The sequence below is a fragment of the Nicotiana tabacum genome, chromosome 3, assembly GCF_000715075.1.
Source record: "Nicotiana tabacum cultivar K326 chromosome 3, ASM71507v2, whole genome shotgun sequence".
NCBI classification, from domain to species: domain Eukaryota; kingdom Viridiplantae; phylum Streptophyta; class Magnoliopsida; order Solanales; family Solanaceae; genus Nicotiana; species Nicotiana tabacum.
In genome coordinates, this window is record NC_134082.1 from 31,316,146 (window position 1) to 31,342,996 (window position 26,851).

At 39.1% G+C, this 26,851-nt stretch overlaps 1 protein-coding gene across 2 annotated transcripts; it reads left to right on the forward strand.

Annotated features, from left to right (window-relative positions):
• The first annotated feature begins 338 nt into the window (after positions 1-338).
• LOC107827200 (uncharacterized) lies at positions 339-23,147 on the forward strand. 2 transcript variants are annotated; one of them, XM_075249321.1, is made up of 11 exons: positions 339-791; positions 3,688-3,835; positions 4,926-4,993; positions 11,362-11,432; positions 12,381-12,644; positions 20,238-20,401; positions 20,490-20,545; positions 20,806-20,858; positions 22,389-22,557; positions 22,663-22,760; positions 22,836-23,147. In XM_075249321.1, exons 1-11 carry the CDS (start codon positions 623-625, stop codon positions 22,950-22,952), a joined length of 1,377 nt encoding a protein of 458 aa, XP_075105422.1. In that variant the 5' UTR covers positions 339-622; the 3' UTR covers positions 22,953-23,147. The 2 variants fall into 2 exon arrangements, with proteins under 2 accessions (XP_075105422.1, XP_075105423.1); XM_075249322.1 differs by having other exon boundaries at positions 407-791; positions 3,691-3,835.
• The last annotated feature ends 3,704 nt before the right edge of the window (positions 23,148-26,851 follow it).

Sequence of the window (26,851 nt, forward strand, 5' to 3'; positions counted from 1 at the left end):
ATCAACCTTCAAGAAGCTAGTGCACAAGATTGGGATGCGAACGCTTAAGGATGTGAATTGATGTTCTCATCAGAGGGAGTTAATACGAGTTGTATCCTTTTTCCCTTAAAAGGTTTTGTCCCACTGGATTTTCCTTGCAAGGTTTTTAACGATGCAACCAAAAAGTCGTATTGTTAGATACGTGTACTCTTTTTTTTTTTCAGTGGGTTTTATTTTATTTCAAGTTTTAACGAGGCAATAGACACGGAACAAGCTTCTTCCCCTACAAACGCACCTTGAATGTCTGTCTTAATAAAACATGAAATTTATTAGAACATATTAAATTACATTTAAAGATAAAAATCAAGTGTAGATAAGTCAAATCTTTAGCTTATTTATATGCACATCTCAAGCAGCCTTTCAGTTCGTTGCCCCAAGATAAAGGAGGAGTAGAAATCTCCTAAAAATGGCGGATGCCTCAATATCTATTCTTTAAAATATCCATAGGCGTGGGCGTGGGCGTGGGCATGGAGGATATAAATGGATAATATATAGTAAGAAAAGAATGGGAGAGATGCTGACATAACAAGCAACAAGCTTAGGGTGCCAGCGAGTTTGACGGGCAAATCACTAACTCCTATTTATGGCGTCATTGGCACCAATATTTCATGATCATTATTTGCCTCGATTTAAGCACCATTCTCATTCCAATAACAATTCCTTCTTATGTTCCAATCCATATTCCTTCTCTTACCCGTACTGTTGTTCTTCATCGGCGTCCTTTAATTGGAAGAACTTTGTCATCGTTTCTGGTAAATTATTTTCCCTCCTTTTACAGCTTATATCAAATTCTAATTGAAATTTGTGCTTGCTCAAATGAATGCTAACATGAGGTGTTTGTTTGGCCACGCTTATGCATTTTAGTTTGATCATTAATTGGATGCAGTAATGATTCCTTTAAAATTCATTCTATTAGTAAATTGGTTAGTGCTTGAAGGCTGAAGCAACCGATATATGGATTAACACTGTAATACTAAATACAAATGAGATCTTTGTTTTGAATTCTGTGCCTTGAGCAGATATGTGCAGATATTCTGTTGAGGCTGAAACATTCAACTCGTCATCTATAAGTTGAAAGCGATAAACCAGAAATACATATCTGTTTTAATTTGTCTTATTATTGCCAAGAAGCTTTCGTACACCTCAACTATTCCATCAGGGGCCACGATTTAGGTAGATGAGAAGAAATCACTCAACCATTTTGCCTCTGCTGGAATTCAGACCTTGGTCTCTCATGGTCTTCATCCTAGCTTCATTGATCGCTAGGCGGTACCCTTGGCTGCAACTACCTTTGCTTGGAGTAGCTGTGTAGTTCTTCATTTGACTCTATGCCTTATTCTTTAGGTTGTCTTTTGGGACCTTCAATATCAACTACCTTTGCTTGGAGTAGCTGGTATATCATTATAACCTTATTCTGTAAGAAAAACTCTAAAAGTAAACTTGGGTGGGTCAATTCCATAGAGCACCCTAAATGGGGTCATTTGCAGGGTTGGACGAAGCTGGTGTTATACCATAGTCAGCCTAGGACAACCATTTGCACCACTAACCATTTGTACAGTCTCCCTGTTTGTCTACTGGTTCGTGGATGATAGGTTGAACTAAAGAGAATTTCGGTCTGTGGTGCCTTAAAACAACCCTTTCCAAAATATGCTAAGAAATATCTTGTCTTGGTCAGTCACGATACTATCTGGGGGAACCATGTAACTTGTAGATATTTTCTAAAAATGGCCTGCTCACTTGCTGAGCAGTGGAAGGACCTGACAATGGGAGGAAATGAACGTAGTTACTATATCTATTCACTACCACAAAAAAGTATCCATACTCGCAGATTCAGGAGCCCTTCGTGGCAATGTTCGTCCAAACCTTATGAAGCATAAGCTAGGGATACAAGTGAAATTTAAGGAACATATCAACAATCTTGTATCTACTTCTTAATATCAGTCAACATTGAAGGCCAGTAGAACACACCTGTCATCATATGTTGACTAGCAAGGATCCTTGAATGACCCCAACCCTAAGAGATGAGGGGTGTGTAGCACTAAGTAGCTGTCCTCCAAGCTTACAAGTGCTGCCAATCTACGTTTTAACATTCATTTCTGCAAAGTCAAGGATTGCATGCGGGTTAATATTATTGACTGCAACTATGACTTAGCCTGTTTGGTCAAGCTTCTCCGATCCTAGAAGCACTTTTTTTTCCAAAAAAGTGCTATTTTTCCAAAGTTGAAGTGTTTGGCCAAACTTTTGGAAGAAAAAAAAGTGCTTTTGAGGAGAAACCGGAATAGTTTTGGAGAATCAGAAAAAAGTAGCTTCTCTCCAAAAGCACTTTTTTGAAAAACACTTTTGAGAAAAATACACTAAGAAGCAGTTTTTAAAAGCTTGGCTAAACACTAATTGCTGCTCAGAAGTGTTTTACAAATTAATTAGCCAAACACAAACTGCTTCTAACCAAAAGTACTTTTGAGAAAAGCACTTTTGAGAAAAAGCATTTCTCAAAATAAGCTTATTTTTGCAGTTTGGCCAAACAAGCTATTAGTCGTGTCCACATCACCTTCATATCTAGCTAGAACCTCCTGTGTCCAAGTAGGTTGTAATTGAGATATGTTGCTGCATTAATTAAGTTCTGCATGCCTGTGAGATAGAGCATCAGTAGATGAATAGTCCACTCCTCCCTTGTAATGTATTTCATAGCTCGAATCCATAGTTTAGTGAAACCCTTCTACTATGGTTTAGTGGTGATCTTATTGCCATTGAAGTTTCTCAAACTAAAATGATTGGTCTTTGCTGTAAAATCAGTAGGCTGTAAATAATGCCTTCGTGCGTCTATTACAATCCATAAGACAATTAACTTCTTTAATCTGTAGGCAAACCTTGACGTGTAGCACTTAGAGCCATCAAATGCCACAGCAACTAATTCAGGATATTTCTGGTTCATTGTGACGCATAGATAGTGCTTTTATAATTCACTCCCCCTATGTTAGTGTGTAGTTTGTCAAGAAATAATTTATGAGCATGTCCGCTGATATGTGAGGATTGAAATTGCTCTGGGAACTCGATCATTTGGTTCTAGCATGTAATGATAATGCTACGTTCTAAATAAATGGAAATGAACTCTGGTACTCTACTTTAGTCAATGCCATGTTGCTTGTGGTGTCCTTCCACTTGTCGGTGCTGTAGCTTGCTTCCAGCTCATCCTCCTATGCAGGTTGTGTGGATATCTGCTAAATGATAAGAGTTGAAGCTGCTTCAGGGACTTACTGATATACTGAAATCTGCTTTAGGCAGTTCTATATTGCTCGTTATGTGCTTTCAGGTGTCAGCGATATGTACCTACAGCTAGCTTCCTCCTCTACTTTGGGTAGGTTGCTTGATATAAAGGGTGATGTCAACGTTTGAAGTCTTATGTGTTTGTGGTGTCCTTTGGAAAATAATGAGCGTCAAGTTGCAACAGTTTGCCCCTGCTTATTTTATGAATTTGGAATATTAACTTTCTATATCATAATTCAGATATGATGGCAATATGCTCTTTTGCAACCTCCACATCTTTGTTTATGCTACAGATGTTTTGGATAGTATTGCATTCTCTCTTTCTTCTCTTTTTTTTTGCAAATTGTTTTTCTACAGTTTTGAGAAAGTTACCCGCCCTTTCAGCAGGCATAAATAGTTTTTGGAGAAATCGAAGCCTTAGAGCCCAGGTGATGAGTTCAACTGAAAGAAGTGTTTTGTCACCAAGTTGGTTGTTGGACATGGAGGATAAGCCTGAGCATCTTCTTGTTCTTGTTCATGGCATCTTGGCAAGGTAGGCAAATTCTTTGCTCACCCAATGAGGGTAGCATACCTATATCTACTTTCTAATTGAAGTATAAAAGAGTACTTAAAAGAAGGATCAAAAGAGAAAAATAGAAAGTGAATAATGAATGAGTCACTGTTGATATCAACAATTTGAGATGGCAAATGCGTAGGATAAAAGTTAAACAAACTAGTGTGTCACCTGTTTCCATGTTCATCCAAGCATACGTTCGGGCTTAATTGATGTTATCCTTCTGCAAACAGAAAGCATTAGCATTTATAGGGTGCATGTGGTAGAACCTAAGAATAAGTTTCAAGAGGTAATAATGCATGTATCTTCTACATAACTGATAGAAGGTGTGAAGTCTTGAATGCAGTAACAGTTATTAATGGTTCTTATCTCTCATACATATCTCTTAATTGGTTTGTTTGATAGCAATATTTTTTACTTTGGTCAGGCCCAATCTTTGTCATTCTATATTGCTGAAGAGAAAGTATCAGCAGGGAGAAATATCTTTGCAATCGGATAACAAATGAGTACAGTCAGACCTCTCTATAACAACTATCCTCTATAAAAACATTTCGCTATGACGGTCAAGTTTTCTTTGGAACCGATTTTTTACGTGATGTTATATTATATATTCTCTATTACAACATTTCGTTATTGCAACCAAAAACTTTTCGGACAACGACACCGTTATAGAGAGGTTTGACTGTACTTGATTATTGTGTTTTTTGCTGTTGGTATACTAATTACTAGGTTTGGTTTCAAGTTGTCTTTTTTTCATTATACAACATGTTTTACTTTTTCCCGAATTCCCGAATTCCGAAGGAGCATGAAGTTCTATCTGAGCCTTCTCTCCTTGCTTCTCCATGGGTGACATGCATCACCTTTATCTATTTTGGGTGAAAATGCTTTTGTAGTATTCATGAGTCAAGCTTCTAAAGGTGGATGTACAATTACCTCAATTCATCAGGTTGTCGATGATATTGTAGCTGATATTTTAATGGGTACTATGCTAATTGCTGATCTCGTGCATAGATCTTATAGTAGCATCTGGCACTCAACTAGCTTGTCATGTTGTTTGCATGGGATGCAGCCCAAGTGATTGGACGTATGCACAAGCAGAGCTTAAAAAGCAGTTGGGAAGAAACTTTGTGATCTATGGTATAGCTTTCTGTCCAAATTGTCTAATGTCATACTTTCTTGCTTTTGCTTAATAGTTTTGATTTTCTTGCTTCAATTGCACTCTACTCTGAGATACCGAAGTGCCAAAAAGCTCTTGCTTCCATCACATGAGAATATTATGAATACAAGCTGCCAAAATTTACAAGCTGTGTAAACCAGAATATTTAACTCCAATACATTTTGGAAGCTCGATGCTTAACATTTCAACATTTGGAACCATCTTAATGCATTTTAAATGAAATGATTATTTGATTTGTCAGGAAGAAAGTTCTGGGTCCGAACACTGTACTTATATTCTGGTATAGAGAATCACACTCTGACAGCTTAGTAAGTTATTGTCTATTAAACATAGGCGCTTTTCCATCGCCCTCGTTTTCCCGTCTGAATACAAGATGAAGTCATTGCGACAATTAACAACAAAGTAAGCTTTATGCTTCTCTCTAACTATTATTTTACTAAGGAACGATAAACGAGATTAGCTATATATCCTATGCATAGAATCCAATTCTTTACATCTTTGCATCCCTTTTGAAAAGAAACTTTAGCTCATTCAGCAAGGAAGGATAAGTAATTTCTGCATCGTCTTCTTTCCTCTATTCTTCTTGTCCTTGTGGTCGAGGAAGATTGAATTGCATTGTAGGAGTTACCTGTTAAACAGGATATGGATATTTTTCTCCAACGCAGAACCATATAAAGGGCAGCCCGGTGCACAAAGTATCCCTCATAAACGTAGTGTCCGGGCAAGAACCGTGCCCCAAGGGGTGTGATGTAGACAACCTACCCTAATGTAGAACCAGATCAGTGGGAAAATTTCAGTTATACTTTTGGGGGAATAGTGTTCATGTCCCAGTAGAGTTGTGAGAATATACGGGAGAAAATATGATTGATATTATTCACATATGTTAAACATGATACAATGACCCCTATATATATATACATAACATGTCCTACTCCTAATACATATGGGATTAGGACTATTTTTCCTATTTACATAACTATATTCTAACACTCCCCCTCAAGCTGGTGCATATAAATCATATGTACCGAGCTTGTTACATATGTAGTTAATACGAGGACCAGTGAGGGACTTGGTGAAAATATCTGCAAGCTGATCATTCGACTTCACAAACTTTGTAGCAATATCTCCCGAGAGTATCTTTTATCTGACAAAGTGACAGTCAATCTCAATGTGTTCAGTTCTCTCATGGAACACTGGATTTGACGCAATATGAGGAGCAGCTTGATTATCACACACAAGTCCCATCTGACTAATCTCACCAAATTTCAACTCCTTGAGCAACTGTTTGATCCAAATTAGCTCACATGTCGCCATAGCCATCGCTCGATATTCTGCTTTTGCACTAGACCGAGCAACCACATTCTGTTTCTTGCTCTTCCAGGACACCAAATTTCCTCCTACTAAGACACAATATCCAGACGTAGAACGTCTATCAGAAGGTGATCCTGCCCAATCAGCATCGGAGTATCCAACGATCTGCTCATGGCCTCGATCCTCAAACAATAAACCTTTGCCTGGAGCTGATTTTATATACCGAAGAATGCGAACAACTACATCCCAATGACTATCACACGGAGAATCCATAAACTGACTCACAACACTCACAGAAAAGGAAATGTCAGGTCTTGTCACTGTAAGGTAATTTAATTTACCAACCAACCGTCTATATCTTGCAGGATCGCTAAGAGGCTCCCCCTGTCCTGGCAGAAGTTTAGAATTCGGATCCATCGGAGTGTCAACAGGTCTACAACCTGTCATTCCTGTCTCCTCAAGAATATCTAAGGCATACTTTCGTTGTAAGATCACAATACCTGAGCTAGACTGAGCGACCTCAATACCCAGAAAATACTTTAGTTTACCCAGATCCTTAATCTGAAAGTGTTGAAAGAGATGTTGCTTCAATTTAGTAATACCATCCTGGTCATTGCCGGTAATAACAATGTCGTCAACATAGACCACCAGATAAATACAGAGACTCGAAGTAGAATGCCGATAGAATACATAGTGATCAGCTTCACTCCGAATCATGCCAAATTCCTGGATAACTGTGCTGAACTTAGCAAACCAGGCTCGAGGAGATTGCTTTAGACCATAAAGTGACCGGCGCAAGCGACATGCAAGGCCACGAGACTCCCCCTGAGCAACAAACCTAGGTGGTTGCTCCATATAAACTTCATCCTCAAGGTCACCGTGTAAAAAAACATTCTTAATGTCTAGCTGGTAGAGGGGCCAATGGCGAACAATAGCCATGGATAGAAAAAAGGCGGACTGATGCTATCTTAGCCACGGGAGAGAAGGCATCACTGTAATCGAGCCCAAATATCTGAGTATATCCCTTGGCAACAAGACGAGCCTTAAGACGAACAACCTTACCATCCGGACCAACCTTGACTGCATACACCCAACGGCAACCAACAGTAGATTTACCTGAAGGAAGAGGGACGAGCTCCCAAGTACCACTCATATGTAAAGCAGACATCTCGTCAATCATAGCCTGTCGCCATCCCGGATGAGACAATGCTTCACCTGTAGACTTAGGGATGGAAACAGAGGACAAAAAAGATAGAAAAACATAATATGGTGATGACAAACGATGATAACTCAAACCGACATAATGGAGATTAGGATTAAGAGTGGTCCATATACCTTTCCGAAGTGCAATCGGTGTACTAGGAAGAGACAAGTCCACAGTAGGAGCAGGGTCAGGTGCATAACGTGAATCAGCTGGGCCTGATGCTGGGTGCGGACGACGATGATGTGTCAAGAGTGGTGTTCCTATGGCAGGGAGTCTAGGAGGGGCCACACTAGACTCCTCAATGATTGGAATGGGTAAAACTTCTGTAGCGGAAGGTGAATGAGGAGCTATAGTAGACTCGGGTAAGATTTCTGTGGCGGAAGGTGAAGGAGGAGCTATAGTAGACTCCTTAAAGGTCGGTATAGGTAAGACCTCAGATATATCAAGGTGGTCAAAATGGTCAGAAGAGGTAAAGAAAGGTTTAGACTCAAAAAATGTGGCGTCAGAGGACATAAAGTACCTATGAAGATCAAGTGAGTAACAAGATATCCCTTCTGAACACGAGAATAACCAAGGAAGACACACTTGAGAGCACGAGGAGCTAACTTATCTTTCCCAGGGGTTAAGTTATGAACGAAACAAGTGCTCCCAAAAACACGAGGGGGAACAGAGTATAAGGGTGATTGGAGAAACAATACTGCATACGGTAGCTGATTCTGGATGGGAGAGGAAGGCATCCGATTAACTAAATAACAAGCTGTGAGAACTGCATCGCCCCAAAAACGCAATGGAACATGAGATTCAATGAGAAGTGTGCGAGCAGTCTCAATGATGTGCCTATTCTTTCTCTCTGCAACCCCATTTTGCCGAGGGGTATAAGGACAAGAGGTCTGATGAATAATTCCTTGAGTAGTCATAAACTGCTGAAATTGAGAGGATAAATATTCTAAGGCATTATCACTGCGAAAAGTGCGAATAGAAACACCAAATTGATTTTTAATCAGCACAAAAATTCTGGAATATAGAAAACAACTCAGAACTATCTTTCATTAAGAAAATCCAAGTACATCTTGAATGATCATCAATGAAACTAACAAAATAACGAAATCCCAAGGTTGAACTGACTCTACTAGGACCCCATATATCAGAATGAACTAAAGAAAAAACAGACTCTGCATGACTCTCAATACTACGAGGAAAGGAGGCTCGGGTATGTTTCCCGAGCTGACATGACTCACACTCTAATGTAGATAAACCAGACAAACTAGGCACCATTTTCTGAAGCTTGGATAAGCTTGGATGTCCTAAACGTCTGTGAATTAGGTCCGGAGGATCTGTAACTAGACATGCCTTGGAGGAATTGAGTGACTTAAGGTAGTAAAGGCTTTCTGATTCAAGTCCTGTTCCAATCGTCTGCCCTGTATTGCGATCCTGCATAATAAAGGAATCATCAATAAAATATATACCACAATGGAGGGCACGAGTCAAACGACTAATAGATGCAAGATTAAAAGGACAGCCAGAGACATAGAGAACGAAATCTAGAATGACAGAGGGTAGGGGATTCGTTTGTCCAACTCCTTTTGCTTTGGTTTGAGACCCATTGGCTAAAGTAACAGGGGGAAGAGACTGTGAATACGCAATATTTGACAAAAGTGATTTATTACCAGAGATATAATCGGAAGCGGCGGAGTCCACAACCCATTGTCCAAGCGTACTAGACTGGGAAATACAAGCAAAAGAATTACCAACAACAGAAGTATCAGTCTGAGCAACAGAGGCTACTTGTGGAGATGTCTGCTTGCTTGCTCGATACTGAAGGAACTCATTATACTCTCCTTCAGATAAAGAAAATCCCTGGTTACTTGTAGTCTCAGTCTGAGCAACATAAGCATTTTTGGTTGGGCGACCATGTAAAGAATATCACACGTCACGGGTGTGTCCAATTTTATGACAATAAGAGCACTTGGGTCTAGATCTTCCAAAACGACCTCCTCCTCGTCTATTCTCCATAGTATGAGATGCCCGATTGTCCACTGACTGGGATACGAGGACAGATGAGTCAAGTGTCTGTGATGAGCTCACTGGGTGACTTGGTGCTGCAGCAAGGCGAAGTAATCGAGAGAATAATTCATCAACTGTGGGGACAGTCGGACTAGCCAAAATCTGGTCACATACTGAATCAAGGTCATTAGGGAGTCCAGTGAGTGTAAGAACTAGAAACATCTTCTGTCGTTGCTTTTGTTGCTTTTCAATACTAGCAGAAACTGGCATCAATGTCTCAAGTTCTTCCATGACTGCCTGTACTTGTCCCAAGTAAGTAGACATATCCAATTCCTGTTTCTTCAAGCTTGTCATTCGCGATATTACATCATACAAACGAGATGTCATTAGTGTATAAATTACGAGCCTTTTGCCAAACTAAATAACATGTCTGAAATGGACGGAACAAGGGCATCAACTTGGAATCAATAAATCGCCACAGGATACTACATAACTGAGCATCGACCTTCTCCCACAGTGTTTTGGCCTTTTCATCACCTTCGCTATCCTTTTTTGTTAAATGATCTTGAACTCCTTGACCTTTACACCACAACTCGACAGGCGAAGCCCAAGCTAAGTAGTTTGAACCTCCCATTAAAGGTTCTTAGGTAATCATAACACCGGAACTGCCAGAACCCGAGTTTTTTAGACCCGAAAGCATCGACTCCCAAAGACATCGTTGGATTATCACCAAATAACAGAAATAATCAACTGACAACTCGCTGAAACAGATGAAGGAATCACTGTTTTTGCCGGAAAATTACTGTAGCTACCGGAAAAAATCAGTGTAGTCGCCGGAAAAACTCAAAGTGGTCAGAATTAAAAAATAAAAATATGGATAGGGTCGGAATTTGAGGGCGATCCAACTGCTCTGAAGGAACGAAGTCAAAAACTGCCCAGAAAATGCTCCACGCGCCGGCGCGTAGAGTAGATCTCGCCGAAAAAAAAAACCTTCTGATCGGCGCGTGGAGGCACGTGAGACGGCTGCCGGCGGAGGTGTTTGTTGGGGTTTGGTCACAGGGGGTTGGGGGACCTTGTGGTGGTGTTGGTTTTTTGCACAACAACGATGTAAATTGGTTTGACGAAAAACAGCCCTAAAAAGGTTGCCGGAATTGAAGCACGGCGACTTTCCCGGATATTTTCTCACTGCTGCTCTGATACCATGTGAGAATACACGGGAGAAAATATGATTGATATTATTCACATATGTTAAACACGATACAATGAGCCCTATATATATATACATAACATGTCCTACTCCTAATACATATGGGATTAGGATTATTTTTCCTATTTACATAACTATATTCTAACAAGAGTCAAGAAACTTTAGGTGATTTTTCTCCATCTACCTAATTGGTGGGCCGAGTTATATAGTACCTCTGTTAGTGGGAGGTAGCAGGTATCATATGGAATAGTTAAGGTGCACGCAAGGTCGCAAGCTAGGTGTGACACTACCATTATAAAAAATAGCTTCTCCTTCTCCTTTTTAATTGGAGAAAAGAAGAGGAGAGAGTATGGAAGAGGGAGAAGAAGACAATTAAGAGCGACCAATTTAGTTCTAATGGGACATGAATTCTTATGAAATGAACCGTTGGAATTGGTAACGGTGACTAAACTATAGTTTCAGTTGAATGTGGTTTCTTCTTCATGAAATAATTATGAATTTGAAGCCTGATCTTAGAACTTGAACATATGTTAAATGATGAACCAAAAGTTAACCAGTTGGGATTGCCAGTTGACCCTTTTTCTTCCTTCTTTTCTTTGCAGCAAGTTCATGTAACACTTTCACTAAAACCTTCTCCGGGATTGATGGAGCTGGGAAAAGACTAGCAGATGAAGTGAGTAAAAGAGGTGGTGCATGGACTTAGTTGTGCTTGTGATATTAGTACTACACAGTGTCATGGTGTAAGTTGGGTCTAAGTCTGGTGCAAATAAGCAAATATAGGGGTATACTCAATCAATCAAGCAATCAACTTCCCTTAGTCCCAACCTTGTTGGGCTCGCTATATGAATCGTTTGTACTCATTTTTGCTCTATTCTAGCATTCTTGAGTATTCAGATGTTTACTATTATTTAGACTACTTTTTCATTGGCCATCAACCTACTCTCTCCCTCCTCCTTCATTCAAGCTTGGAACCAATTGTGCTTGCACATAGACGGAGTTTCTAGAGGTATATTTTATCCATCATAATAGATAACTGAAAATGGATGTAATCTGACCTGGTAGCTGCTATCCAGGAAGCTCGGCCTCCTAAGCGGGATACAAATATGGCATAATGCGGAGACTTTTCTAGCAGTTCTGTGGTGGCGGATATGACCCTATTCACATATTTATAAGAACTGAAAGAAACAGACCCAGATGATATATTGTACTATCGAATTTTCCAAGTTATCTGAATATTTTTTCTCCTTTCGTCTGATCTCAAATGGTTCTTTGAATACTAGTAAAAAGACCTTCTCTCTGCCTACTTCTTCGAATTAGCAGTGAACTTTTATTAATGCACCACTAGTTATGCGAATTGGATTATCACCTTCATTTTTAAATAAAAAGTTCTTTCTTGATTTTCTTGATGGAAGTGTTCAATCTGCATTCCTTATCATAATTTTCTTTTAAAAAAAAACTGAATGGTCAAATTGTTTCCAAGTACACTTCTCTGATTTGAAATCATAAATTTTTCCATTCCATGCTTCTCAGAAGTTAGATGCCTATTTTAAAGTTGTCGGATTTTACCTTGTGATTGCTGAATGATTTGCCTTTTATATATGTCACAACTAATTATGAACAGGTCATGCTGGTTGTAAAGAAGCGAGATAGCCTAAAGAAGATTTCCTTTCTAGCTCATTCTCTAGGTGGATTGATTGCAAGATATGCTGCTGGTGTTCTTTATACATCAACCAAGCATAGTGACCCTTCTGATGATGTGATCGCTTCAACTAACGCAAACTTCAAAATGACATGCTTCTCAAATAAAGGCTTAATTGCTGGGCTGGAACCAATCAATTTTATCACCTTGGCAACGCCACATCTTGGTGTGAGAGGGAAAAAGCAGGTTAGTTCTCATGTTGCCATCTGTTGAATGTCTATGATGCTAATTGTGGTTCTTTCTTATTACAAGGTTTTTGGTAAATGTGATTTCTTTGGATGGTATTTGTGGTAATATATCCTTGAGAAGTTACTCGACTTTTTACCGTGGTAAATCCTTCTTCGGAAATTTTTTGTGGGGCATATAATAAAGTTTATTGGAAAATTGAGTGTTAAAAGAGTTCCTGTTTTCGAATTTCATCAAATCATCAATATATGATTTTCAGTTGTCTTTACACATTTAATCATATACTGGCTTTGTTCTTATCCTGATTCATTTTTTTTATAAGGTAAAGGTTTTATTGAATCGTACCAAGATGGTCAAAAGAAAGCACAAAAGCAAAGTACAGAACATGCAGCTATTACATTCTCCTTCCTAAGAGATCTATAAAATCCATATATTGATTTAGACTTACTAGAAGGCTACTTTTACACCAGAAATACAAGTTTTGTAAGCATCTATTTTTAGTTCTAGGAATTAAGAATTCTCTGCCATTCAGAACAAGCCTTGTTCCCCTCCAGGCTCCAGCCATATAGTCCAGCAAATGCACAATGGAACAGTCCTCCATATCTGCTTTTTAGGAACCACCTGTTGCTGCCAACTTTCCATTAATCCCTTCACATTTTGAGGCATCACCCAAGCAATACCTCTACAACAACATACTCAGTGTAATCCTACAAGTGGGGTCTAGGGAAGCTAGTGTGTACGCATACCTTACCTTTACTTTGTAAAGGTAGAGAGGCTGTTTCCGATATATCCTCGGCTCAAGGAAAGCATAAACACAATAATTTTGAAAAAGAGATACGGTAGTGGAGAAGCCATGCCATGGAAAGAAAAGCAGTAACAACAGCCAGAAAAATAAGATAATCGAAGCAAAAGAAACAACAGGTTCTAATAAAAGTGTAAGAATAAGGAATACGAAAATAATACTAGTACTATGGGTATGGAAAAAAATTATACGTATGAAAACCTTTCCACCGATGTTCTAATATAACCTTCCGATTCTATAGTTCTCCATGGCTACGAGGCCTCACATGGGTAGAGTTCGATATTCCTTTGTCGATGGCTGACCCCACTCTTTCCTTTCATCGGTCGGTAAGTGCATCCTATTCCTATTAAAAGAATTATAGGTATGAAAAAGAAAAATGCTCGACTACCTACAAACCTACTACCCTAATCCTCGACCTCCACACCTTCCTATCAAGGGTCATGTCCTCGGTAAGCTGAAGATGTGCTTTGTCCTGCCTAATCACCTCACCCCAATACTTCTTCGGCCTACCTCTACCTCTCCTTGGACCCACCATAGCCAACCTCCCACACCTCTTCACCACGGCATTTGTGCATCTCCTCTTCACATGCTTGAACCATCTCAGCTTCGTTTCCCGCATCTTGTCCACCATAGAGGTTACTTCCACCTTGTCCCAAATATCTTCTTTCCTAATCATATCTCGTCAATTAGTACTATGTCAACTGTAAATAACATACACCACGACATCTCCCCTTGAATGTGTTGCGTCAACTTATCCATCACCAAGGCACATAAGAACGAGCTGACCGCTGATCCCTACTACAACCCCATCACGACTCGGAAGTGTTCTGAGTCTCCTCCCACTGTCCTTACTAGGTCTTGGCTTCATCGTACATGTGCTTAATCGTCCTAGTGTATGCTACCCGTATACCTCTAGCCTCCAAACATCTCCACAGAACCTCCCTTGGGACTTTGTCATATGTTTTTTCTAGGTCGATGAACACCTTATGTAAGTCCCTCTTCCTCTCCCTGTACTGCTTCATCAATCTCCTAACAAGATGAATGACTTCTGTAGTTGATCGCCTCGCAATGAATCCGAACTGGTTCTCCGAAATAGACACACCCTTCCTCACCCTTATCTCTACCACCCTCTCCCAAACTTTCATAGTGTAGTTTAGTAGCTTGACACCCCTATTGTTATTGCAATTTTGAATATCAGCCTTGTTCTTGTACAAGGGAATCATTGTTCTCCACCTTAATTCCTCGGGCATTTTTGCCATCCTAAAAATGACATTAAACAACCCAGTGAGCCCACTCCAAACCCTAGGCTCTTCCATAATTCTACCAGGATCTCATTTGGCTCGGCCGCTCTTTCCCTGCTCATCTTACGCATAGCCCCCTCAACCTCCTCAACCTTTACACGCCTACAATACCCACAACCCTGACTACTCTCGGAGTGCTCCAGATCACCCAGCACGATGTTCATGTCCCTTTCTTCGTTCAAGAGTCTATGGAAATATGTTTGCCATCTACGTCCAATGTGTGCCTCTTCCGCCAATCCTTTGCCATCCTCGTCTTTGATGCACTTCGCTTGTTCTAGGTTTCCGACCCTTCTTTCTCTCGCCTTAGCTAGCCTGTACTGCTTCTTACCCTCGCCTTTGTCCTCAAGTTCTTCATATAAGCATTCAAACACATCCGTTTTTGCCGTCGTAACAGCTAACTTCGCCGCCTTGTACCTCTTCCTATGCGTCCGCTTATCTTCTTCGTCTTGTCCTCTACTAACTTCACATACACATCCGATTTAAAAATTCCTTATTCAAATTATTACTTTTTTCTTTGTTGGTAGAAATTCACTGATTGTCCAGTTCATTAGGGAGTGTTTTTTGGAGTGACAATAGGGGTATCCTTCTTTTTATCATTTTCCAAAAAGTTGATAAACTTGGCGGGTATGTAAAAGATATTCTTTGTTTTCCATCACTTTTACATGTGTCAAAAAAATATCGTGACATTTCCGTTCTTATGGCCTGTTCAAATCGATTATTCTTTATCTAACGAAATGGTCGATTCCATCGATTATAATCGAAAAGAAGACTCACAAGAGGCTGTTGAAACCAGAAGAGGTCTTTATTTTCATTTTTTTTATTCTTGGCTTTCATTTTCCCTTGGACCTCTCTGTACCACCACCAATCCCCTCGATATCTACCAACGTTACCCCTCGAGGCACCCAAACCTCTCTAGTTGCTTCCCGAATGAAACTAGCTGTCCTATCCACATGTTTGCATCCCTACTACTCCCCCAAGCCCCATCTCCACCAACTTCTCCCCTATCATCTGAGCTCTGACAGTAGTCAAGCCAACCCATTTGATCCTTGGCCTGTCGCATTAAGCCCTCTTTTTTTTCTTCCTCTTAATCTCTAAATCCATCGCCAAGAGCTTATCTTAGATTGTAAGATTCTCACTCGGGTTAACCTTGCAGTCCTTACAAAAGAACTCTATCACCCTTCCTAAGGAGTAAGTAATCTATGTGAGTCTTAGCCACTATATTATGAAAGGTCACCAAATGCTCCTCCTTCCTCGGGAAACTCGAATTAGCTGTCACAAACTCAAAAGTTTCCGCAAAATCCAAAAGCGAGACTCCTCATTCGTTTCTATCCCCAAAACCAAAACCACCATGCACAACGTTATAACCCCCTAAAGTTGTCCCGATGTGGCCATCAAAATCTCCTCCTATGAATAGCTTCTCAGTGAGCGGTATACCGATCACAACCTCATCCAAATCCTCCCAAAATGCTTCTTGGCCTCCTCTCCCAATCTCGCTTGAGGCGTGTAAACACTAATTATGTTTAAAGTAAGCTCTCCAACGACTGGCTTAATCCCCATCATCCTGTTGTTAACCCTCTTAACCTCTACCACCTGCTCCCTGAGTTTCTTATCAACTAAAATGCCTGCTCCATTCCTATTCCTCGAGCCTCATGAGTACCACAATTTAAACCCGTCCACATCCCGTGTCTTAATCCGTACCCATTTGGTTTCCTGGACTTAAGCTATATGGATCCTCCTTTTCTTGAGAATTTTCACCAACTCTATAGACTTCCCGTCAATGTCCCTATATTCCAAGACCCAACTCTCTTTCTAGAGGCTCCCTTAACCCACTTGCCACCCCTGACCCTCACCCCCAGCCTCAACCGAGGAATGACCTTAATATACCATCGTTCATCAGAGTCACTACAACAGGTGTAAACTAATTAGGGGTTTACTAAAAATGACAAAAAATAAACGGCGATTCTAGAGTTAAAGAAAGGCAAGTGGGACTAAATACAAGCATCGATATTAAAGGACAGGAAAGCAAATACGAATGAGCGAAACAGAATAAAGCAAATCAAGAAAGATAGAACCTGGATTGTAGTCGGAGGCGTCAAGACGATGTTGCCACTCCTTGGGCAGGAGGAATTACAGTAGAGAACACTTGGATGGAGGTCGACGGAAACAATGGAGCTCATCGGAAAACTGACCAGAATGACTGTATCTCGCCGGAACTGGCAGGAACTTGGGTGGGTTAGGTCGATTTGAGGAGGCGACCACCAAAGAGGGAAAATCTTGCCGGAAATCTGACTGCATGGTTGCTCACGCGCCGACGCGTGGCTGGATCTCGCCGGAATAGTCCTGGTTCAGCCGGCCCTGTTCACTGTACACAAATGCAAACACACAACACACACACAAGGAGAGGGAGAAGGAGAGAGAGATGGAGAGAGGAGAGAGGAGAGAGAAGGGGTGGGATGTTTGTCGCCGTCGCTGGGTTGGTCACCGGTGGTGAAACAACAGCTCAGGGAGAAGAAAAAAAAGAAAAGAAAAAGAAGGAAGAGAAGAGGAGAGAGAGGAGAGAGAGAGAGAGGAGAGAGAAGGTGCCTACCTGCTGGGGATGGTGGTCGCCGGCGCTGGGTTGGTCACTGGCGGAGAAAGAGTCGTTAGAGAGTTCAAAAAGAGAGAGAGAGAGAGAGTTTGAAGAGAAAGAGAGGTAGGACCTCACTGCAGATTATGTAGCAATCCCAAGCAATACCTCTAATGGTTAGAAAAAAATCTCAACATTGTCTTGCAAAACTGCAATGGGGAAAAAGATGTCAACTGGTTCCTGATTTTCTTGACATAGATAGCATCTGCTGCATAGAAAAAAACCCCCTCTTCTGCAAGTTATTCTGAGTTAAACATGCCCTGCAAGCTGTTATCCGCCCAAAGCAAGCTACCATGACAGGAGCTTTTGTTTTCCATATCATCTTCCAGGGCCAAGAAGCTTTGCACTGTCCTGATTGCTTAATCAACAGTCTGTAGCAGTTTTTAACTGAAAACTTTTTGTTTTTGCTTGCTAACCAAAGCAAGGAGTCCATTCTATCATGATCGATACAGACTGATTCCAACTGCAGAAGTAACCAACAGAAAAGCTCCATATCCCAGTCATTTAAATTCCTTCTGAAAACAATTTGCCAACCAGGACGAAAATCAGCAAGTGTACCTTCTTTATTTGCTGAACAGCTAAATAGAATAGGGAATTTATCCTTCAGGTACTCGTCTCCAGCCCACAAATCTGTCCAGAATCTAATTTTTAATTCCATCATCCACCCCCAATCTGGTGAATTGATTAAATTCTCCCTAAAGCTTACTTATGTTCTTCCAGACTCCCCTTTTAATATTTCTCCATCCTTCCTCTTTACCATGAATAGCATTTCAGCTCCTTCCAAAACTTCATTTCGTTCCATGTAATACCTCCAAAGCCATTTAACTAGCAAACTTTTATTGTTTAATTTCGGATTTCTTACACCCATTCCACTCCCTTCTTATCCCTCAGAACTACCTGCCGTTTGACCAGATGAATTCTTTTCACGTCTTCATTTTCATCCCATAAAAACCTATTTTTTATTGAATTCATTTTTTTCTCCAATGCTGCTGGCATTGAGAATATGGACAGTAGGTAGGTAGGCATACCATGTAGCACACTTTTAATGAGAGTAAGTCTGCCCCCATTGAGAAATATTGTTTCTTCCATGGGTTAGTTTATTAGCACATCTATCCAGAACACCTTACCAAATGTTCTTATCCTGATCTATTTATCTTGACTGGAATCCTCTTCATGGGTAATCCTATGTTTAAATGGAGTAGTTGGTGCTTCATTCAATCAATCAGCTCTGCCTTGAGCCAAAAGAAGTTAGGTCGTCTATGTGAATCCCCTTAAACTATTATATTTAATTCGGATCCAACTTGTTCCTTGCTTACATTCCATGGAAAATCAAGATTCTCCAAAACTAGAGATTCTCTAATTCTCACATATATATACTTACCAATATACTGATTTATAAGTCCCTTAATCAGGCTAAACTGCCAAAATGGCGGATCTAATGCAAGTGTAACAACAATAACTAAAAGCCTTAATCCAAACAAGTTGGTGTGAGTCATTACTTTTATTGTGTTCTTTCCTCCGCCAAATGAGCGTTGATGATGAATAATTGGTGCTTGTGGAATGAAAACTGACATCAGCTTTTGACAACTCATAAAAGAAACTAACTTCAGTCTTTGACAAGGTAAATCAACAGATTTTGTGGTATTCCATTTTAAAGCAAAATTTTGACTTTTGGAATAGTATCTTGGTATTATATTCTTTCGCTGGGGTACCTCATGATCTCTAGAATAAGGCACAAAGATATTGATGGTTAATTAAGGTTTGTGTACTTTCCCAGGAGAAATATAATCGTTTTTGTTCCCAAATTTGATAGTTAACCCAATAGAATGTCAATGCAACAATTGTATTAGGAGAAAAAGATCCAAGTCTCATGTTAGCATTTGCTGATTGTTTTCTTTGATACTTCTTTTCATTACTGAGAAAACTCGGGGCCAGCTGCCGCACGGTTTGAAACTCGGTTGGTAATGGTCCACTGCTCTATCCTTCTCCACTTAAAATACCATGATTTTGTCGACAACGGTATTCGAACTCGTAACATGTGCCTAACCCACACATAGTTTTGTGCTCTTACTACTTGACCAAAGCCTTAGAGACTAAAGTTTTCTTTATCTTCACGATTGTTTTTTGAAAATTATTCAAAAGAGACTTGTTACTCCCATTTTATTTCTGTCTAGGGCCTCTCCGTAAATTGAAATACTCTAGAGTACACTTTCAGCTGGTACAAAGAATTAGAAGTGATAGGCACTCATTTCCATAATTTTCTACTATGATGTGTTGATCTTCTTGTCCTTAGTTAACTGCCGTCTTCATTAAGGCCCATTTCTATATCAATGCTGGTAACTACATTATTTGATACAAAAACCGAAGAAGTACTCATGTATTTTATTTCTTATTGGAAGGCAAAAGAAGCACAAATTAATAGTTTACATTTAAAAAGTACTCCAAAGAAACTAGAAATTATCCTTGTTTCAGGAAAGTAGATGCCATTTAGGGATGTCAAAAGTATAAATGATGACTCTTATTATGCAATATATAAATGGTATGTAACCAATATAATTGAGTTATTGGTATTATTCAAGAAGGAAATATGACAGACAAAAAATTAAATAGCTTATCATATCTGCAATAAATTCTTTAGGTCAACAAAGACCCCAAATGGGTGATGTTTTAGGGTCCTGTTATCTTCCCTCCTTGCGTCACAGGATATACAAATCCGGGAAAGTAATTGGTAGGTTTTATTCATCAGCAAGTGTTTTTATATAATCCAACTGTAAGAAAATGGCTCCAGCAAGATTTGAACAATCGTTGTGATTATTTATGTTGGCTCTTGACATCCCGACTGTTGATTATCTTTTATTTTTTAGCTTCCATTTCTCCTGGGAGTTCCTATATTAGAGAAACTTGCAGCACCAGTTGCTCCCATTTTTGCTGGTCGAACTGGTAGTCAGCTCTTCCTCACAGAGGGCAAGCCCAACAAACCACCTCTTCTACTTAGAATGGCATCCGACTGTGATGATGGTAAATTTATGTGAGTCAAAAAATCTTTCTACCATTCCCGAGCAGCAGTTTCCTATTCCATCCTTAAGCTTCTTACACATGTTTTTTCCTTCTTGCAGATCGGCCCTCGGTGCTTTCAAATGTCGTGTTCTTTATGCTAATGTCTCTTATGACCGTATCCTTTGCATCTCCTTGTAGTTTCTCAAGCTTCATATTTCCTTTATATATATATATATATATATATATATATATATATATATATATATATATATATATATATATATCAGCTTTCTTTTTTCTCTTTTGGCTAAAGTAATTTTTTTGTTTCTATTATTAATTTTACTTCCCTTGCAGTAATTGCACTAATTTCTTGACATAATCTAGATATGGTTGGTTCTCTTGCAGTAATTGCACTAATTTCTTGACATAATCTAGATATGGTTGGTTGGCGTACATCCTCTATAAGAAGGGAGACAGAACTTTTCAAGGTGATCTTATAATTATTAAATACTCTATTATTTTTCAAGGAGATAATCATTCATTCTGATTAGATGTCTACAATATCGCACTATGAATTCGGGTAGTTAGTCTGGATAAATTGGTGTGAGGTCAAGTATAGCTACTGTTTCAGGTAAAGAGTAATTAAACAAGGTTCAGATCTAAAGTTTAAGCTTTCATTATGTTTTGAAATAGACATATTGATTATTTGCAATCATGAAACACTCACAGAGTGCTGAGGTTTTGATGACTCAGACAAGGGCTTTCCTTTCTGTCATGCAAACTTTGTTTCCTTTCTGTTCAAGCTGTGTTTCTCTTAGAGGCTTAAGTTGGTTAACTTTAGTGGTAATTTTTGTATTAGCATTCTATAGTATGATTCTATTCTCGTGGGCTTTCTGATGCGAAAATGATTTAATGATAAACAAGACCTCATAATGTAATTTTCATATTTTACTTAAATGCTAACCTCTTTAATGCTTTCCGCAGCTCTGTGGTGGATAGAGATTCAAGTATTGTAGGTCAACCTTTAGATTTGTCGTCTAGTGGTTAGGACATTGGGCTCTAAAATCCTTAACCCGAGGTCAAATCTTGCTGGAACTTTTACCTTGTTGTACTTTTAGTTTCTACTTGGTCTTTTTTTTTATAACCCTGGTGTCCAAGCCAGCTTGCACGCACCTCGACTAATTCCACGGGATACCTGTCACCTCCCACTAGCAACAGGTACCAGGTAACTCTATCCACCAAGACTTGGATAGATGGGAAGAAATCACCTAGTGTTTTTTGCCTCCGCTGGAATTTGGACCTAAAACCTCATGATTCTCACCTACTTCATTAACCACTAGGTCACACCCTTGGGTGCTAGTTTCTACTTGGTATAGCAACTAAAGAATTACCCTAGTTGCTTTAATGTGGAGAAAAAGATGCGAGAGGCGAGGCTAAGATGGTTCGGGCATGTTAAAAGGAGAAGCACAGATGCCCCAGTCAGGAGGTGTGAGAGGTTGGCCTTGGGGGGTACGAGGAAGGGTAGAGGTAGGCCAAAGAAGTCTTGGGGAGAGGTGATCAGGCGGGATATGACGCAGCTTGAGCTAACCGAGGACATGACTCTTGACCGCTTTCTTGGTGGCCAAAGGTAGCAGTCCGAGACTGAAATCGGCGACGAAGTCGACCAAAACTTGTGATTTGATCGTAGTCTTGGGTTTATATTCGATGTCAAATTCACTCATTTCGACTGCCCACTTGGCCAGTCGACCTGGCAATTCCAGTTTGTGAAGGACATTCCGCAGGGGAAAAGTTGTCACCATGGCTATCGGGTGACATTGAAAGTAAGGCCTAAGCTTTCGAGTGGCGACTATGAGAGTTAAAGGCCAATTTTTCGAGGTGCGGATAACGAGTTTCCGCTCCCGTTAAAATTTTGCTAACATAATAGATCGAAGACACTTTTCTGATAAAATCCTTTAGGAGTTCATTATAACAGGATGAATGTGTTTCTCTACCAGTCTAAAGATTTCTTAAACTTGCAGCCACCTCGGCGATCTTTGGATGGATACAAGCATGTTGTAGATATGGAATATTGTTCAGCCGTTACATCTGAAGGTCCCCATTTCCCTCCCGAGGCAGCCAAAGCAAAGGAGGCAGCTCAAAATGCACCCAGCGCACAGACCACATTGGAATACCATGAAATTATGGAAGGTAATATTACTAAGAAGCTGTTTCTGACAGTTGAAAATGAATCTCAAAGCCCTTACATCTGCTTATTTTGCGGCACACTGAATCTCAGTACTCTTTTTCGAACAGAGGAAATGATAGGTGGCTTGCAGCAGTTAAGTTGGAAGAAAGTTGATGTTAGCTTTCATTCAGCATTTTGGCCTTTCTTCGCCCATAACAATATCCATGTAAAGTCCTGGCAAATATGTTAAGGTTCCAACCTGTCCATCTGTATCTAATTTGATCACTATTCCTGGTAACAGGTAAAGAATGAATGGTTTCACAATGCTGGAGCTGGAGTAATTGCACATGTGGCAGACCACATAAAGCAACAAGAGAAGCAACGGGAATACTCCTTATTTTTAACTGCTAGTTTGTAGTTCATGCAGCTGTTCAACAATTGATATTGTTTAGAAAGGAATGACGCTAGTTACTTCCTTCTAATAGCTATAATTGATTGCAATGTTACTCTGTTTTAAGTTGCTGTAAAGTACTTGGGCAAACTGCAAAAACTTTAGGAAGTCTTGTGGAACTGGACAATGTTATACTAAAATGGTGTTGCTTTCGTTGTGTAACTGAAGGAAGAAACTATGATGCCAACATTTTGCTTACAAGACGAATAAATCAAAGAAATGTGAGGGCAAGAACTTCCAACCTGGAACTGTTTGGAGGAAAATGAATTCTGATGAAAATTTGAGAAGATATGGCAGGGAAGGCACTCTAGAAATAGTTTGGGGTAAAACTATTTCCCATCGTTTGCTGGAAAACAAACAGAAGAATATTGTTGACAAGCTAAGAGTAACTTAAGCTAACCATTGACCAAATGAAACATTGCACCAAAAAGAACACAGCATGTTATCCACTCCTAAGATAACATAATGCAGTTAGGCCTCTCAATATATTTGGTTTACAATCTTCCGGAGTGCGTGGTAAATCTAGGATTCAACCCTACAAGTAGTTGTGACCAAATATAATCAAGGTACTAATGGACATGCAAAATAAGCTCTTGATTTGAAAAACAAATAGGGGCGCAGATCATTTTTAGTTGGTCTACTTTTTGGAATGACAAGTAGGCTGCAGTCTTGATCTTAGAATTTGCAAATGGCAAGCATCATGGGTATTACTAGAACATAAAGGTGTCAAATGTCTTTGTCCAGTACAATATTATCAGTTTTTTGGGGGTAAAAAGGTAGAGAAGATTCGAGTACATTCAACTAGGTATTTTTAAAAGTTTGCTAGAGATAGGGGTAAATTTAGCCGAATATTATAGCAGCACGGGTAAATTTAGCTAGATAATCTAGGTAAATCTAGGTAAAGCTTATTGAGACTTGAATCTTAACTTCGGTGAAAATCAGAAATCATGTCGTTGGAAAGGTACATAAGCTGACCAGTTCTTCTTTACTAAGTAAGAGAAATGCCACAACAGTTCAAATAACAAAGGTCAAGACTTACATATATGTAAACCAGGTAAACTTCTACTAACAGATTGAATTAAGCGAAATAAAAGGAGTGGTGGTTCGGGAATTCCCTTTAAAGGAATGTCATGACTCAAAATTTCACTCTCGTTAGGCAACCTAACATATAGTAACAAATGTAGAATCTAATTATTACGCCATTAATTATTTCATGATATAAATAACAATGCGGAATAAATGCCAATTCAGCATCATAATTGTAAAATCAAAGATAAGGTCTAAATACGACCACAACTGTCCAACAAACCTCCAAAATCCGGTGTCACTATATCACAAGCATCTAATAATTAAGAGTAACAAGTTTCACCTGAATGATAACATATGTTTGGAAAAAAAATACATAAACATAAATGAATAAGTAGGAAAGGGGGATTCTATGTGCTGCGAGTCGGATCAAGTATAACAGCTCACCACGAAGTCTCCAATTAAATACTCCTAATCAGCTCAATGGGTACCGCAAATACCAGTCTCAAAACCTGCACAAAATATATAGAAGTGTAGTATGAGTACAAAACCACAATACTCAATAAATATTAAGTTTAACCTCGAATAAGTAGCGGCGAGAGATCAATAGTCGGACCGACTAACAACTTAATAATCACAAGAGGTATAACAACATATGGAATAAAGCATGATATTATCAATCAAGTTTACTAGTACAAGCACATAAAACTGGAATGTAAACATGCTTTTCAAATAAGAGATAGCACATAGTATCAGATATCTCAAATCTTTCACAATCATGATATGCGCCAAATAACAGTGAGATAAAAGTAAGAGCCATTGCATGAGTCTACGCTACCAATGCACGCTCACAACTCCATATACCCGACACTAACAGAGTGTCCAAATCAATACCAATTTCAGTATCGTATGCCACTCGATCCATACATATTTTTGTGGCAGAGTGCTACCCAATCCACACCTAATAATACTGTTACGGTATGCAATCTGATCCGCACAACATCATCAATAACCAATATCCACTCATAATATCTGTGGTGCCCAAATTCTCAATTTTCCCATAATATTTAACTCTCAAACTCATAGATATATGTATGAGACAACATAATTAAAGGCACCAAATTATAATAATAGAAATGCGGATAAAAGTACATAAGGCTAAAAGATGGCTATGGCTAATCTTATAATTCAATTCATCTCAACAATTCAATAAGTAATTTCATCATTCAAAGGTCTTATTATAATATTTATCATGAATGAGATAAGCTATTTAACTACCAAATCATGAATCAATAAGACAAGTATATGACTACGGCTCCACAAAGAAGCTCAATATGACAAAACAATTATATATGCTAAATTTGACAAGTCATAAACTTAAGCATGTTCCCAAGATACAATTACAAGTCATCACGTAATTATATAACGAGTTCATATAGTCCAAATAAGGCATAATCATAAGCCAAACATTTACCGGATATGGCCATAACCTAGATATGCATATACACTCGTCATCTCACATATATGTGGCTCCTAAATGAAGCAATAAGTATCAAATAGATCACCTATAGAGAGAATTCCCTCTTATAAGGATAGAATAGAAGACTAACCTCCACACCTGGCAAGCTTTAATCAACAACAAACCGTGTTTTCATTCAAATCCAACTCCAAACGACTTAAATCTAGCCAAATACAACACAATAACATCAAACAAAGTTATAGGAATCAATTCCAAACAATAAAGTTTCAATCTTTAATCAAATCTCCAAAAGTCAGAAAAGTCAACCCGGGCCCATATTGGCAAAACCCGAGTCAATGGATAGATCCAAAATATCCACAACCCTACAAGTCCAAATATTTAATTAAATTCTAAAATAGGGTCCAAGTCGGCTTCCAAATCTTCAAATTACACCCTCTTAACTTGTAAACAAAAAATCCCAAAATTCACTTTAAATTCTAATTTTTAAGCGTAGAAATTCACGAGAAATCGATATATAAAACAAAATCGGTGTAAAAATTATTTACCTATAAAGTAATAGAGAAATGCTTCTTTAAAATCTCCTCATCTCGAAGTCTAGGGCTTAAAGTATGAAAGAATATGCTAAAATTCCGTAACAACTTAAATATTCTGCCCAGAAGTACCCTTCGCGAATGCGATACCTGCTCCATGTTCGCAAAGCACAACCTAAAGCCGCTGACAAAATACACTTCGTGATCGCGGCCTCAACCTCGCGATCGCGATAGCCAACAGTCCACTCTCTTGCGAACGCGAAGTCTAAATCCTCCCCTTCTAGCTCTATTTTTATGCGTGCAAATGCAGCAGAAACACCTCACAAATGCTACTCACCTCCCGCAATTGCAAAGCTCATCAGATACACTAGAAATCAACAATTCCAAACTCAACCGAAATAGTCCAAAATCACTCTGAAAACACCCGAGCTCCTTAGGACCCCGTCCAATCATACAAACAAGTCTAAATAGATTATCCAAAGGTTCAAAACACCATAAATAATATCAAAAACAAGAATTAAAGATCAAAACATTCTCTTAACATTCAAACATTCAAGCTTCGCCGAATTAGTCTGAATCATACTTAAGACCCTTTTGTCCATAAATGTTTTTTCCTTTTTTTTTGTCCCAATTTTTTTTTTCAAAAAATGTGTTTGTCCATGAAATTTTATAAATTTTTGGAGATTTTTAAATAATGAGTTATTCACAAACCAAAAAGCAGCTTTGACTACTTTTTCAGAATTTTCAAAAGTTATTTTTCCCCCTCATAAAACTGCAATATCTTTTCAAGTGAAATGAATGTACAAATACAATTTCAAATACCATTTTTC

What these genes read in the sequence shown, in the direction of transcription:
- LOC107827200 (XM_075249321.1), top strand. Translation starts at nt 623, where the DNA reads ATGGCGTCATTGGCACCAATATTTCATGATCATTATTTGCCTCGATTT. An exon ending in TGCTAATGTCTCTTATGACC is followed by an intron (nt 20,546 to 20,805) that starts GTATCCTTTGCA and finishes GACATAATCTAG; the next exon opens with ATATGGTTGGTTGGCGTACA. An exon ending in GGGAGACAGAACTTTTCAAG is followed by an intron (nt 20,859 to 22,388) that starts GTGATCTTATAA and finishes TTAAACTTGCAG; the next exon opens with CCACCTCGGCGATCTTTGGA.